This window comes from Marmota monax, unplaced genomic scaffold (assembly GCF_021218885.2).
Source record: "Marmota monax isolate L192 unplaced genomic scaffold, Marmota_monax_Labrador192_F-V1.1 WCK01_AAM20220418_F8-fsc00090, whole genome shotgun sequence".
In the NCBI taxonomy this organism is placed as follows: Eukaryota; Metazoa; Chordata; class Mammalia; order Rodentia; family Sciuridae; genus Marmota; species Marmota monax.
The window spans coordinates 522211-539718 of NW_026695219.1; the positions used below are offsets into that span (position 1 = coordinate 522211).

The 17508-nt window shown below is 38.9% G+C and overlaps 1 protein-coding gene across 7 annotated transcripts in view; it reads left to right on the top strand.

Annotated features, from left to right (window-relative positions):
* Nucleotides 1-17508, top strand: part of Frmd4a (FERM domain containing 4A) — a 581879-nt gene that overhangs the window by 473231 nt on the left and 91140 nt on the right. For all 7 annotated transcript variants that reach the window (XM_058575149.1, XM_058575147.1, XM_058575148.1 and 4 more), the window contains 2 exons: nt 9652-9708; nt 10545-10567. In XM_058575149.1, the coding sequence (XP_058431132.1) occupies nt 9652-9708; nt 10545-10567 (80 nt within the window). The remainder of the gene's footprint in view (nt 1-9651; nt 9709-10544; nt 10568-17508) is intronic.

Below are 17508 nucleotides of genomic sequence, written 5' to 3' on the forward strand. Positions count from 1 at the left end.
AGAAAAACTAGGGATAACAGGAACATACCTCAATATTGTAAAAGCAATCTATGCTAAGCCTCAGGCTAGCATCATTCTGAATGGAGAAAACCTGAAGGCATTCCCTCTAAAATCTGGAACAAGACAGGGATGCCCTCTCTCTCCACTTCTGTTCAACATAGTTCTCGAAACACTGGCCAGAGCAATTAGACAGACGAAAGAAATTAAAGGCATCAAAATAGGAAAAGAAGAACTTAAATTATCACTATTTGCAGATGATATGATTCTATACCTAGCAGACCCAAAAGGGTCTACAAAGAAACTATTAGAGCTAATAAATGAATTCAGCAAAGTGGCAGGATATAAAATCAACACGCATAAATCAAAGGCATTCCTGTATATCAGCGACAAATCCTCTGAAATGGAAATGAGGACAACCACTCCATTCACAATATCTTCAAAAAAAATAAAATACTTGGGAATCAACCTAACAAAAGAGGTGAAAGACTTATACAATGAAAACTACAGAACCCTAAAGAGAGAAATAGAAGAAGATCTTAGAAGATGGAAAAATATACCCTGTTCATGGATAGGCAGAACTAACATCATCAAAATGGCGATATTACCAAAAGTTCTCTATAGGTTTAATGCAATGCCAATCAAAATCCCAACGGCATTTCTTGTAGAAATAGAGAAAGCAATCATGAAATTCATATGGAAAAATAAACGACCCAGAATACAAAAACAATGCTAAGCAGGAAGTGTGAATCAGGCGGTATAGCGATACCAGACTTCAAACTATACTACAGAGCAATAGTAACAAAAACAGCATGGTACTGGTACCAAAACAGGCAGGTGGACCAATGGTACAGAATAGAGGACACAGAAACCAATCCACAAAACTACATCTTATATTTGATAAAGGGGCTAAAAGCATGCAATGGAGGAAGGATAGCATCTTCAACAAATGGTGCTGGGAAAACTGGAAATCCATATGCAACAAAATGAAACTGAATCCCTTTCTCTCGCCATGCACAAAAGTGAACTCAAAATGGATCAAGGAGCTTGATATCAAATCAGAGACACGCCGTCTGATAGAAGAAAAAGTTGGCTACGATCTACATACTGTGGGGTTGGGCTCCAAATTCCTCAATAGGACACCCATAGCACAAAAGTTAATAACTAGAATCAACAAATGGGACTTACTCAAACTAAAAAGTTTTTTCTCAGCAAAAGAAACAATAAGAGAGGTAAATAGGGAGCCTACACCCTGGGAACAAATCTTTACTCCTCACACTTCAGATAGAGCCCTAATATCCAGAGTATACAAAGAACTCAAAAAATTAGACAATAAGAGAACAAACAACCCAATCAACAAATGGGCCAAGGACCTGAACAGACACTTCTCAGAGGAGGACATACAATCAATCAACAAGTACATGAAAAAATGCTCACCATCTCTAGCAGTCAGAGAAATGCAAATCAAAACCACCCTAAGATACCATCTCACTCCAGTTAGATTGGCAGCCATTATGAAGTCAAACAACAACAAGTGCTGGCGAGGATGTGGGGAAAAGGGTACACTTGTACATTGCTGGTGGGACTGCAAATTGGTGCAGCCAATTTGGAAAGCAGTATGGAGATTTCTTGGAAAGCTGGGAATGGAGCCACCATTTGACCCAGCTATTCCCCTTCTTGGTCTATTCCCTAAAGACCTAAAAGAGCATGCTACAGGGACACTGCTACATTGATGTTCATAGCAGCACAATTCACAATAGCAAGACTGTGGAACCAACCTAGATGCCCTTCAATAGACGAATGGATAAAAAAAATGTGGCATTTATACACAATGGAGTATTACTCTGCATTAAAAAATGACAAAATCATAGAATTTGCAGGGAAATGGATGGCATTAGAGCAGATTATGCTAAGTGAAGCTATCCAATCCCTAAAAAACAAATGCCAAATGTCTTCTTTGATATAAGGAGAGTAACTAAGAAAAGAGTAGGGTCAAAGAGCATGAGAAGAAGATTAACATTAAACAGGGATGAGAGGTGGGAGGGAAAGGGAGAGAGAAGGGAAATTGCATGGAAATGGAAGGAGACCCTCAGAGTTATACAAAAGTACATACAAGAGGAAGTGAGGGGAAAGGGAAAAATAATACAAGGGGGACAAACGAATGTCAGTAGAGGGAGCAGAGAGAGAAGATGGGAGGGGAGGGGAGGGGAGGGGGGATAGTAGAGGATAGGAAAGGCAGCAGAACACAACAGACACTAGTATGGCAATATGTAAATCAATGGATGTGTAACTGATGTGATTCTGCAATCTGTATATGGGGTAAAAATGGGAGCTCATAACCCACTTGAATCAAAGTGTGAAATATGATATGTCAAGAACTATGTAATGTTTTGAACAGCCAACAATAAAAAATTTAAAAAAAAATAAGGCTGAGGATGTGGCTCAGTGGGCAAGTGCCCCTGAGTTCAATTCCCAGTACCCACATAAATAAATAAATAAAAACATCCCCAAGTCATTTCAGTGGAACTGAGAATTAACACCACTATGTTGGCTGATTCCTAAAATACTCTCCAAGCTACTTGTCAGTGCAGGAGGAAATGTCTGCTTCCTTCCCTCTTTTATTTCTATTCACCCACTTTTTATTTTATCTATCTCTTCTTTTTCCTTCTTATTTGATGTAATGAACAAACTAAGTCCTAAAGTTGTAAGCCTATTTTCATGATGTGTGGCAATATCAATCTAAATGTTTTTTTTTCAAATCAGGTAAATTTTTAAAATCAATATTTTCTGCAGAATACTGAGCTGAGCTCAGTTCAAGACAAACCAGAGTTATCTGGAAAATGGAAGGGGATTTCTATCTCTATTGTTTGGCTATATTCTGAATCTTCTGATCAAGGAATTTCTGTGGGAAAAGGAAACATGGCTATTTGATAGAATAATTATTTTCCACTGAAAGCTCTTTAATTTTCCTAAAATTTAATGCTAGAAGTAGATTACTTTTGTTATACTGTTGTTTATGCATTATGCTGGTAAAAGCCCCAGACCCCACGCAAGAGGTATATGTCCATTCTACTGCAGAAACTCTGGGGTACATGCCATTTATCCCCAAGGGTAGAGTCTATGTTTACAGTCTGGAGTCATGTCACATTCAGCATCCATCTCAGGAGATTAGCAAATTGTAGGCAAGCTCTGATTGGTGGATAAAAAATCCCCATCTGATTTTTTCCAATTGACACCTGGTAGATAGATTTTTTTTGTATGCTATTGCTTATAAAATTCCTGTAGATAAAACCTCTAATAAAGAACTCACTTTGTTATTTATCTTTGCTAAACTTTACCAAATTTACTGCAACCACTCATCATGTACTTAATTTATCTCTTTAGAGCTCAGAATGAATAACCCTAAATTAATCAACTGATTACAAATTCCTTAATTCTATGCAGCACATTTCTCATTCTTCTGGATTCTCTTAATTGGAATTGAGAATTAGACTCATGGTACTATGCCGTCAGTACTGGCTAGGTATTAAGTAGAGGCAGACCTCCATGGCTTCTATTGCTCTAGGAAGTTCCCAGGAAAGACAAAATTTTATTCATTAAATATATGAGTCACTTAGAAGGTGAATAGGATTCTGTCTGGTCATCCCCTTAAGAAATTCACATTTTTATTGCCTCCATCTCCCTCCAGTGGTTCTTTAGGAAATCAGGAATAATTCAATTTATCAACCCTCCCCCTCGGATTATATAACCACACAGAGATCAGGTAATTATCTCTTTCACTCATTTGAAATATTTATGAATGTGTACTGTTTCAGGCACAGCCATACATCCTGGAAATAAACAGTTTTCTGAGATCTGGGATTCAAGTGACAGAGGGACGTCAAGTGGTACTAAGTACTCAGACCAAACAACAACAACAACAACAGCAACAAAAAACAAGGATTGTTCCAAAGGGAGAGAGAAAGTGCTGTTTCATATATACAGTGTTCAAGGATCTCCTTTCTGGCACAGTGACCTTTGAGAGTAGTTGAAAGAAATCCAGCTAGTGTGTGTGGAAAAGTTTTCAAAATAATGTTAAGAGAACGTGCAAAAGCCCCGAGGCACAAAAGCCTGGTTATGTTTAGGAGCAGCAAGAAAACTGAAATGGCTGGTCAATGAGGGTCAGGTCATTGAAGTTCTGTAGCTATGATAAAAACTTTGACCTTCATTCTGAAAGCTATTAGAGCTTATTGAACAGACCTCATGCCTGTTTTGAAGGATCAGTCTGATGGCAGAGTGAAAATAGGATGGGGCAGGGAGAAAGCAATCATGAAATTCATACGGAAAAATAAAAGACCCAGAATAGCAAAAACAATGCTGAGCAGGAAGTGTGAATCAGGCGGTATAGCGATACCAGACTTCAAACTATACTACAGAGCAATAGTAACAAAAACAGCATGGTACTGGTACCAAAACAGGCGGGTGGACCAATGGTACAGAATAGAGGACACAGAAACCAATCCACAAAACTACAACTATCTTATATTCGATAAAGGGGCTAAAAGCATGCAATGGAGGAAGGATAGTATCTTCAACAAATGGTGATGGGAAAACTGGAAATCCATATGCAACAAAATGAAACTGAATCCCTTTCTCTCGCCATGCACAAAAGTTAACTCAAAATGGATCAAGGAGCTTGATATCAAATCAGAGAATCTGCGTCTGATAGAAGAAAAAGTTGGCTACGATCTACACACTGTGGGGTCAGGCTCCAAATTCCTCAGTAGGACACCCATAGCACAAAAGTTAATAACTAGAATCAACAAATGGGACTTACTCAAACTAAAAAGTTTTTTCTCAGCAAAAGAAACAATAAGAGAGGTAAATAGGGAGCCTACACCCTGGGAACAAATCTTTACTCCTCACACTTCAGATAGAGCCCTAATATCCAGAGTATACAAAGAACTCAAAAAATTAGACAATAAGAAAACAAACAACCCAATCAACAAATGGGCCAAGGACCTGAACAGACACTTCTCAGAGGAGGACATACAATCAATCAACAAGTACATGAAAAAATGCTCACCATCTCTAGCAGTCAGAGAAATGCAAATCAAAACCACCCTAAGATACCATCTCACTCCAGTTAGATTGGCAGCCATTATGAAGTCAAACAACAACAAGTGCTGGTGAGGATGTGGGGAAAAGGGTACACTTGTACATTGCTGGTGGGACTGCAAATTGGTGCAGCCAATTTGGAAAGCAGTATGGAGATTTCTTGGAAAGCTGGGAATGGAGCCACCATTTGACCCAGCTATTCCCCTTCTTGGTCTATTCCCTAAATACCTAAAAAGAGCATGCTACAGGGACACTGCTACATCGATGTTCATAGCAGCACAATTCACAATAGCAAGACTGTGGAACCAACCTAGATGCCCTTCAATAGATGAATGGATAAAAAAAAATGTGGCATTTATACACAATGGAGTATTACTCTGCATTAAAAAATGACAAAATCATAGAATTTACAGGGAAATGGATGGCATTAGAGCAGATTATGCTAAGTGAAGCTAGCCAATCCCTAAAAAACAAATGCCAAATGTCTTCTTTGATATAAGGAGAGTAACTAAGAAAAGAGTAGGGTCAAAGAGCATGAGAAGAAGATTAACATTAAACAGGGATGAGAGGTGGGAGGGAAAGGGAGAGAGAAGGGAAATTGCATGGAAATGGAAGGAGACCCTCAGAGTTATACAAAAGTACATACAAGAGGAAGTGAGGGGAAGGGGAAAAATAATACAAGGGGGACAAATGAATGTCAGTAGAGGGGGTAGAGAGAGAAGAGGGGAGGGGAGGGGAGGGGAGGGGGGATAGTAGAGGATAGGAAAGGCAGCAGAACACAACAGACACTAGTATGGCAATATGTAAATCAATGGATGTGTAACTGATGTAATTCTGCAATCTGTATATGGGGTAAAAATGGGAGCTCATAACCCACTTGAATCAAAGTGTGAAATATGATATATCAAGAACTATGTAATGTTTTGAACAGCCAACAATAAAAAATTAAAAAAAAAAAACAACAAAGGATGCTTGAGAGCACCGGGGGCCGCTGCACAGAGCTGTGGATTGAACAAGCCCAGCCTCTTAATATGGCCAGATGGAGGCTGCCTATAGATCTTCCTTGAAGAGTCTCCTGCCTCCCCTCCCACTTCCCCATTTTATCCTTCCTCAAGGGAAATCTCAGAGCCTCAGGCAAGCAGGGATCTTTACACACACTCCTTATTGTCTCATTCAGTTTATTTCCTCTGCTTGAGCAGAAACACATGAAAGAAGCCACTTCTGGATTGCCAGGGAAGTAAGAGGAGAGAAAGGTAGAGTCAGTCTTTTGAATTTTAATGGCAGCACATTTCTGACAGGAAGACCCCTGGAAACTCCTGTTAACTCCTCTGGGGGAAGTTGGCTTTCAGGTTTTGCAGTACAATGGGAAATTTATGGAGTGGGCAGAAAGTCTAGGGCTTTGTTCCATCGTGGGAATCTTCAGCTAAAACCACCTGGGAAAGGGAGGTGTAAAGGTGAGGGGGGTAACCACAGGAGTTGGGGTGGCACGTGAACAAACTGCAGCAGGGAACTGAGCAGAAAGCACCAGAATATGAAAGTCTTTTCTTAACAATCAGGAGCATGTCTCACCACCATTCCTAGATAGGTTCTTAGACCACCTTTTAGGACTCTGTGTGGATGTACCTGAGGACATCCAAAGAGATGAGTCTTGAACTCAGTTGATACTAAATAGAAATGGGTAATAGTAATGCAGCAGCTTTCCTGTCCACCAGGTTTTCCAGTGTCGGGACACTTAGTTCTTCAATGCTTTTCTCTTATTGGGTACATTTTGACTCTTGCCCTTTGTATTGCCTTTGGTGGGAGATGGTCAAGGTCAGAGAAGGTGAAAGAAAACTTACCCCAGTTAAAGGTGCTAGTTCCCACCTGCCCTGACAGCCAAGGTGAGAGAGAACTTGCATAAATTAGGTTGGACCATTAACTGGTCTACTGTTAGAAGCTTTACTGTGGCTAGTCTGCAGTTAATATTCACCCACACAGCCTCCTGGCACTGCCTAATTGCTGTGAAAAAGAGAAGGCCTTCGCCCTCTTTCACATCCATCCTCCCTCCCACCACAACTAGAGACATTTTCATTTAGCAGGTGAACCAAATGGTGAACTGAAAGCTATGCTTAAACTTTAGGGTTGTTTTCTGATGGTTGGTTGTGAGTTAGTTGCACATTTGATGAGCTTCCAGTGGATGTTAACCATTAACTCGCTGATCATTGGTCGCAGCATAGGTGTAAATGTTTGACAGAAGAGCACACACACAGCAGAATGCTAACAAGTCCCCAGAACGAGTTAGGAAGCCAATCGGTGGGAGAGGAAATGGACATATTAAGAGTAGAAATGATCTGTTATGGAAACGGTGGACAGAGTTTCTGTTAAATCATTTGTCCGCTGTTAAATGGTTTACATTCTGATGGGACCTGGTAATCCCAGAACTGCAATTCCAAACATTCCTCCACTTCCCAGACTGACAGTCTATATCAATTACAGCAGCCATAAAGCTCTTTCAGCTGGTTCAACATAAAGAATTATTGTCCCCCATTCTTCCACATGCTTATTAGTCTCTTAGTCCACATTTCTGGGGTGGTTCAGTAGCAAATATTATTATCCAACTTTGAAATTCCTAGACTTGAAAGAGCCTGAGGATATCCTTCCTTCAAAAGATACAGGATTGCTTCAATACATTGTTTTGAGTTCCATGGGCCAATTCTGGACTCCCTCCCCAAACTGGAAAATCCATGGATCAGAGTTTGTTTTTTCAAGTGGAGAGTAAATCTAAAAGATAACTTCAATTATAGATACTGTTCTGAGAATATGTTGGCCAAGACTGAGCCCTTATTGATGTGGGGGAATGCAGGTCCCAGGCAAGGTCATGTATTGTATGGGGAGTTAAGCATTTGTTTCCAGATGCAGGAAAATGCATGTAATGTCTGTAATCCTAACTGAGGTAGGAGGATCACAAATTTGAGGCCAGTTGGAGCAACTTGGGGAGACCCTGTTCCAAAATAAAAACTAAAAAGGGACGGGGATGTTGCTCAGTGGTAGAGCACCCTGAGTTCAATCCCAAGTACTGAAAGAAAGAAGTCAAGAGTTTGTTTCCAGTTCCATAACTTGACCTTGTGACCTTGGGTAAGCCTCTTCATGATTTTGGATTTCTATTCTCAATAAAACATGGGGCTGAGCTTGGTCTCTAAATCTCTCCTACGTCTAACTCTGTCATCCAGTCACTCACTATAGGATCTGGTGATATTTGGGAAAGAAAAAAAAGATAGATATTTCTACTTAATCTTGACATTGATTAACATTTTTATTATTGTTACACGCCAGTGGAATCCAGATTTCCCTTTGCATCTAACATACGAACTATATATAACAATACAGTATTGTGCACTGAGAAGTTAATTAAGAGGGTAGGTCATGTTAAGTGTTTTACCACACACACCAAGACATCTTTGGAGATGATGGACCTGTTCATTACCTTGATCACATTGATGGTATCACAGATGTATGCACATGTTAAGTATGTGTAGTTTTCATATGTGTTTATTGTACCTCAATAAAGCTGTTAAAAAAAAGGTGGGACTACAGTTATAGTCATGTGTCACTTAATGCCAGGGATATATTCTGATAAGTGTACTATTAAGTGATTTTTTTTACTGTACAAACATCATACTGTACTTACACAAACTCTGATGGTTGTGACATCATTAGGCGATACAATTTTATGAAATCATCATCGTATATGTGATCCACCATTGACCAAAACATACTTATATAGTGTTTAACTGTATGCATATTTTGAATATGTGTGTATGTGTATATATATATATATATATATATATATATATATATACACACACACACACACACATACACACAACTGGATTTTTTTAAAAACCCAGAAGTTTATGTTCTTTTTTAAGACCATGTGCCTTGATCACAATTAAGTATTTGGAAGAAGAACTAATAGAACAGAAGCATATTTAGACTAGACTCTATAATAGCTCTGACTGATAGAACCATGATAGAAATGTTCTGTATCTCTGCTACAACATGATAGACACTGGAGACACTGAACCATGAGGCCATGAAAGAAATGTGGCTAGTGCAACTAAGGAACTGTATTTTTAATTTTTTCTAACTTTAATCTTAACATAAGGGGTTAATGCTGTCCCAGTACAACATTTCTTTCAACAGAGCCTTGCTCCTAGTTCTGAAGTAGAATTTACAAAGAAAATTCAATTCGTTATCATGCCACCACATTCCAGTGACTAATCAGATGAACAGGTGGACCACCCATTAATGTCTCATCATGATTTAAAGATGAAGCCTTTGAGGTGACCATATAGGCCTAGGAGCACTGGTCCCTTCTGGCTCAAAGCTGAAAAAACACTGTCAGGGAGTGATGGAGACCAGTAATTCAGAGCAGTGATCTTGGGGACTAAAGACAGTCTATGGGTATTTGAGATTCTGGAAAATCCTCAAATAGGCCAGGTCTCTTTTGAGAGAGATGTCAGAAATAAGTCATTGTTAAGTTCCAAACTCACCTTCCCTGTTGGGATTCCCTTTCAGGAGCTTATTGATGTCGACAGTGAAGTGGTGTTTGAATTGGCCTCCTATATTTTACAGGTAAGTTGCTCTACAAAAAAGGAAGAGGAAATAAGACTGACCACTCACAGGTGATACTGTTTCCATTATTTGTCTTCCTAAGTTTTTCTAGCTAGAAGCTGGAAGAAGCCATTAGGAATACTGATCCCATGGCAGTAAACAGCAGTTTCTACCATTCCTGAAGTGTTAGCCAACTCTATCACTGTAAAGGAAGCTGTGTGTTTATGAGCCTGGGAGAAACTGAGGTCATTCAATGACCCCATTTTTTTTTCTTTGAAGTTTGGTAACACTCTTCATCCGTGGAGAAAGCCAAGAGAATAGCTAGAATTAATTGCCAAAGACTCACCTCATCCCCTGGAAAGACAGAAAAATCTTTAGCTTCTGTAAAAAGAGAGAAAGAGAGAGATGGCTTTGAGAGTATTAGCTATAATGATGACAAGGTGAGTTGAAATTGATATCATGAAGTTATTCCATCAACAGATATTTCTAGGACACTGTTAAGTTTCCATGGCTCCTGCCTCTAAGTCTTTGTGTGATGGAGAAATAGTCCACAACACCAAATGGAACAAAAAGTGACATAAGAAGGAGTTCTATCCAGACAGATGCGAAGTTCAGAAACTTTAAACCTGAACAAGTGAGACCAGGACCAAGCTTTGGAAACTTGCCTTTTGTCATTATGAGTCATGTTCTTTATATTTTACCTTCTACAGTTTGGCCTGGTGTCTCATATTCAGGGAGCAAAGGAACTTTTTCCTGCCTCATGGTATTCCTATAGCAAATTGGATGATAACAATGTATTTTAAAGTCTGTGGCTGAATTTTTGTGTCTCACTGATGTTGCATTTTTTTCTTCCACAGGAGGCAAAGGGGGATTTTTCTAGGTGAGTTTACAAACTTTTTTTTGGCTTAAAAAAATGTATTCAAGGGCTGGGATTGTGGCTCAGTGGTAGAGCACTTGCCTAGCATGCGTGAGGCACTGAGTTCGATCGCCAGCACCACATTAAAAAACTAGATTAAAAAAAAAGATATTGTGTCCATCTACAACTAAAAAATTTTTAAAAATGTATTTAAGGGCTGGGGTTGTGGCTCAGTGGTAGAGCACTTGCAGCATGTGTGAGACACTGGGTTCGATTCTCAGCACCGCATATAAATAAATAAGTAAAATAAAGGTCCATCAACAACTAAAAAGTATATTTTTAAAAAATGTATTTGCCTTTGTATTAAAAGAAACTATCCTGCCGGTCCTCTGTAGGAGGACAGTTTGTTTATTAATATTTTATGTTAGCGGTGTGATCCAATTTTCAGCTTGTCAATTGAAGCAGATAGATCAGAAAGAGGAAAGATAGTCCTGGGCTGAGTCCATCCTAAGTGAGAAGTCCTCAGGTTATGTCAAGTTCAGAGTCCAGTGTCACCCATGGTCATTATTCTGGGGTTTGATGGGTTGTTCCAGTGTCTCTGTGAAGCCTGGAATTACTACCCAGGTGTTAATATGGTTGCAGGTAACATGACAGCCCTAACAAGTATGTGGATGTCTTTTTTTTCTCTCAATTTAGTCCCTAATCCTCCAGGGACAAAATGCTGTCCCATAGGGAGATGTCTTTCATAGACAGCATAAATATTCCACTTCAACTGTCCTTCCATGTCAAGATACTGCATTGTAGAAAAAGTAAACAGACATAACTACTTGGGAACCTGGGAATGGCTTCAGTAACCCTGTAGTAAACAAACCTGAACCTTGTCATTCATTCCATAAGCTCCACCCATTGACCAACTTGGCTGAAATCGCCCCACAATCTCTCCTGATCCTTACCAAAGCCTTCCCACAGCAGAGGGTGGTAGCTGTCCACCCTAACAGAATTGACTGCTCAAAGACAAATGTTGCTCCTCTTCCTCCTCTTTTAAAAATGGAAACAAGTGGAGGGCTGGATTTGGACAGTGGGCTATAGTTTGCTGACCCCAGTCTAAAATGAAGGAACTCCTTCAACTCCATTTGAATATTTGCTTAAGAAGACCTCAAGGCCCCCTTTATTTAGATTTCCCAAGTCCTTGGTAGAAAAAAAAAGTAGTCATATTTTTAATGAATAATGATTGTAAAGAACCTTAGCTGGGGACCTTGAACATGATAGGTGGCCAGTCCCCATCTACTGAATTTGTTGAATGAACCATTGTGGGTCATAGTAACTAGTTTATAACATTTCTTTGTTACTCTCTTCTGACCTTAATTTGGCATTGGAATTTGGGGTTTTGATAAGTGTAAGTTCATATCTACTTACAAAGATTTCTGGAGTCCTGTGAGTAATGGTTTGAAAAACACAAATCCAGTGGATTCCAGTGTCCAGTCTACTTACTCTGAGAGTACTTTTTGGTTTGCCTGCTCTGCACTCTGCTGTAAATATTATTTATTTCTGAGAGTACCCTGACAGGATGGAATGTGAACTGGGAACAGCCTCCTCTGGCCCCAGGGATCCTGGGAACGTGGCCACAGGGGTTGCCAGGGAGGAGGAAGTGCAGGCCTGGCCTGTGCAGTCTTTCATGGCCCCCTAATGAGCTGAGGAATGCCAGCTAGTTGGCTGAATTCAGAGAAAAGGAGAATCCTGGTTGAGCCTCATTTGTCAGAGTGCTGTCTAGGGGTTTGTTTGTAGCTGCAGCTGTCTGAGGAGAAAAATAGCTGTCAGGGGAGGGGAAGGTCGGACACCTTATCTAAAGGTCAGTTTATCTCATCACATAAAACCCACCCCACAGAAGGTGGAGGTGATCTGTTACATTGGGGTCCCTGATACACACAGTCTTCTGGAGCAGGCCCACAGTGAATAAGACTCTCTTCAGAAGTCCAGAGAAAATAGTGTGCCTGAGGGGTCTGAAATAAGAGAAGTCACTTTGAATTCCTTGTGTGCGCCTCTTCCCGTCAACTGCTGGGACGATCCCCAGAACATTGAAGCTGACCATGTTTGGTTTGGTGGCTGAACATTAGGCAATTTAGATGTCCCATTTCATAAGTTAGTTTTGTACAAAGTGAGAATTGCTGTTAGTCATTAGACTCTAAACCTTAATTGTATAGAACAGTGGCTGTGACTTGGAAACGTACCCTGTAAAAGATGTCTGCCAGAAAGATGGAATCTTGAGGAGGGCTTTTGTATATACAAACACACAGGGCTCAGGTCCTAATTCTAGGATAGTCTTAGATAGATGAACAAATAACCTTTTGGATTAATGGTCACACACAAAAAGCAAATTAACCTTTCAGAGCCTGAGGGGGTCTTGAATCTAAAACTTCCTAAAAGACTATTTTGCCCAGGATGCTATTATTTTTACACTTCCATTTCAGTGACTGAATACAGATAGCATTCAGCTTAAATGACTATTAAAAATCTACAAATTATGGGAACAAATTCCCTAAAGTACCAGAGGAAAAAAAGAGACAAATGAGAGAAGTCAAAAGTGCTGATACACTTCAGTGGAAAAAGAGCTGAAGAAGGACAACCCAGAACCATAGCTGCTTTCTTAGGAAACTTGCAGGCTCCTGTCTTTCTTTTTTTGTCTTCTTGCTTTGTTCAGCAGATCTTACGTAACTCTCGTCCTTCCAGTTAGTGGACATACTGACTTCCTGGTCTCACTGAACCTGACAGTGAAATGTCAGGTTTAGCATTGATGAAAGACAATGACTGAGGGATAGATAAGTGGTATCGCCTATGAGAGGAAGAGATCCATGCCATCCATGTGTATTCGGACATACAGTGGGCAGATGTGTACGCCATCATTAAAGGGTTAGGAAATGGTCTTATCTAAAAATAATGTTTTCTCACTTCTATTATTTTCCACAACACAGCATGGGTAATCTTGTTTCATTTCCTGGTGTGTGTACATTTTTAAAAAAATTTTTAAATTCTCATGTCTGTCAGTGTTCAGGAAATCAGTAGAGTTGGCAGGTCTATGTGAAAACATGTGAATAGCGTCTGAGTCTTTAATCAAGGCAGTTCTAGGAACAAATATCAGGTGGAGAAGAGCCAACACAGTCTAAAAACAAAGGCTCTCATTTAATAGTCACCCTTGAACGCTATTAGACCAACAGACATTACCTGTGATTATACAGCTTTGTCACAAATGCTGCAGTGTTTGAGTGCCTCACACTGACATTTTAATTCTAAAACTTCTTTTTAGACCCTTGGGTTATTTTAGAAAAATAATATTTTTTAGTACCAAGAGCCCCATTTAATCAACTGACAAGACATTCAAATTTTCTAGTTATGTTCTAATTTAACTGAATAGAAGATTCATTGCTGCACTGTGCTCAGTAAGGTATTAGATATAAGAACTTGATTTTTCCCCCACTACAAGGAAAACCCTCCTTATCCTAATCTTGAGAATCACCTCACTTGTCACCATCGGTCAGTCCTTCTGCTATTTCTAGAAATGTGATATACATTTAAAAAAATAATTTTTAAACAATTTTTTAAAATTGAAACATTTTTTAAACTGTTTTATGCTGAACACCAAAAATCATAAATGCCGAAATCACACTCCCCTTGATATAAAGAATCAGCTATACATAAATAGGGACTAGTAAAAACCATCTGCTATGTAGAATTTTTTCTTAACAAGATTTATTGAAACCAGATCAGTGAACTCCATAGCTTTGGGCTGTCTACTGGGACCTGGAAATATCTTTGTTTTAGAGGACCGGATGTATTGATGCTAATCACTAAAACAGGAATCTCCCAGCATGAGATTTACTAGGACCCATCAGCCAACAACACCTGAAAAAGACTGACATAAGGAAATTCCACATAAAGATCCTTGGACTGTGTTCAGCGTCCCTGGTGGAGTCCTGTTGGGCGGAGCCTATCACATGCTTCAGAGAGAAGCCCAGCAGTCACAGGCTCTGCTTCCAAGCACAGCGACCTAAGGGGAAGTGTGGTTTCGATTGGATATTTGGGTTTCAGTTTATATGACATCCATACAAAGTTAAATATGGGTCTGCTGAGAGTACCAGCTTATTAGAGTTCAGGGGTCAGTATGAAATCTTCTTGTGTCTCTGAGAGATGAATCTGCAAGTTTTTTATTTAAAAAAAGAAAAACATTCCCACTTTCAGAAATAGAGCAATGCTTCTCACTCAATCAATAGAAACAAAAAGCAATTCTTCACTAACAAGGGAAATTGATTTTCACCTCATTTTAGAAGAGGAGTTGGAGTATTTATTTGTGCTGAAAAATTCCCATTTATTTCCAGAGACCACATGTTTATAGGTCCCTGGGAGAGCAATTAGAGACAAAAAGTGAAAAGATATTTTAATATTTTATCCTGTATAAACTGCGGGACTGTGTGGTCACTAGCATGAAGAGAAAGAAACTTTTGTGACCCCCCCCCCAAAGTTCCCTCTTGATTTTCTCTTTTAATCTTGTCTTTTTTAAAAAATTTATTCTGATTTGTTATATATGACAGTAGAATGCATTATAATTCATATTACACACACAGAGTACAATTTTTCATATCTCTGGTTGTACACAAAGTATATTCACATCATTTGTGTCTTCATACATGTACTTAAGATAATGATGACCATCTCATTCCACCCACATACCCCCTCCCTTCCCTTGTCTGCCCTATTTTGAAATGCATTTGTGAATAAGTGAATTAATGTAAACTAAAGCTGGTTTACTAGTCTATGAAAATTCCCGGTTCATAAAACTTTTTGGTCAGGCCAGAGGATGCAAATCATAGTTCAAAGCAAGAATTTTAGATCAACAGGAGAAAAAGATAATGAGCTAATTTTCTTCTTAAAAACTTTTTTTTAGTACTTTGCAAATCTTTGTATAGATTGCTATCTTTAAAGGTGACAGTTATTTTCTTGTCCAGCTGACAATATAAAGAGTTGGTTAAAGGGGCTGGGGTTGTGACTCAGAGGTAAAGTGCTTGCCTAGCATGCTTGAGGCACTGAGTTTGATCTTTAGCACCACATAAATGTAAAATAAAGATATTGTGTGCACTCGAAACTAAAAAATAAATATTTTTTAAAAAGAGTTGATTAAAGCAACAGTCTGTAAATAACAATTCCTGGCTTACTAATGTCATTACTGTGCATTTACATAAATAGTTTGACTAATACAAGTCTAATTAAACAAACTCAGTTTTACATCAATATCAGACCTTTTGATCATTTGGGGTATATTTTCCTACAATTGTTTAATTGCCACTAGGGAGAAAACAGCTGTCATTGATCATATGGTAATAGAAGTAAATTTGGTGAGGCTTTTAGATAATTAGTGAAAAAATACTTAGACAGTTTTGTTGGGAATAGTTAACATTTGGAATACAACTTACAGAACCTGACAGTATCTGTCATACCATTCTCCTATTGGAAACTTCCAACAAAAAACATCATCTTTCCAACTTGAAACATACCTTTCAGCCCAAAGAAGGCTTTTTGTGGGAAGAATCGAAATTAATATAATTATCAAATATCAATTTATTTTTAAGAAGAAGAAAGAGGGATGTGTAGAGCTTTCCCATGATTTAAAAATGACCTTGAGGACCATGAGTAATTGAGAAGCAGCTGGAATCTTTCGTGCCAGCAAGAGCTTTTGAAAGGAACAGAATCTATGAAAATTTAAAGCAAAATGTTCAAGTGGAAAAGTTATGAATTGTTACAGAGAGCTTTGTTTTGTGCACAAAAGTCCATTTGACTGCGCTTTTAAGTGTGTAATTCACATTTTCAAAGCATAAAATAGTATTTGGATATGGCTTTTTGCAGAATGATATTCTTCAAATCTTATGGGAATTGTTAAGATATAAAGTAAAAAGGAAATATCGTATTATGACAGCTTATCTCTTTTGTTAAGCATTTATTTAATCTCACTATCATATTTTGAGTGAACTCTGAATAGTAAAAAGGTTCATGGTTCTGGCACTGTGACAGTTTTCAGAGTTGAGATTCTCAAGCTAAAGGGTGAGAGTGAAGAAAATCAGTGAGTTTTTCTTCTCAGCGGTTCAAGTAAAATTATTTGAAATTGTGAACTTTAGAAACATTTTTTAACTTGGATTGAATTTGACACATTTACAACTGAATTAGAAATTTCACAAAACTTTTTTCTTTCAACCTAGGAAAACCAGACTCATTAGTTAAAAAAAGAAATCCTTACTATATAATTGAACAGTTAGCATCAGAAGGAAAGGCATGTAATTCATAAAAGTATTTGTAACATCGCCCCTCCACAGGATTGGTCAGTTAGTGTGACCTATTTATCCTTGACACATGCCCAGACTCCAGAATCCCATGCTGGGAAAATCTTTCCGGGTCCCCGGGTGCTTCCCTTGATCTGCAGATGTCAAAGGCAGTAACAGAAGTTTCATAGACAGTGGGCACAGTTCCACATGGAAGACTCCTGCAGCATCGGTGGAGCCATCAGCGCACTGAGTCTCCCCTGCACACCTGGGGGAAGTGCATGACAATTTGCCACTTTATTCATTGTTACTTCCAACTTTTCCTTGGTTCACAAATAAAAGGCAGGAAGGAGGAAGCAAAAGAAGAGATTGTTTTCTGCATGCCTTTTAAAGATCAGCAGAAAACAAAAATCTATAACTTATTAATCTGTCTTGGAGTTTTCTAGGTTCCTTATGTAATGGATAGGAATAAGATCCACAGTGTATCTGAAACTTTAGGATATTAGTGTTTCTGAATCCAGAATTTCTTGGGTTTGAGACCTGTGATTTGGTGCTGATACCCTCTGTTCCTGACACCTGGGGCAGAGGCTGGGGCAGCACCTGGAATCAAAACTCATCACCACTCCTACATCAATGCATGGATGGATGTTCACCTCACAGATG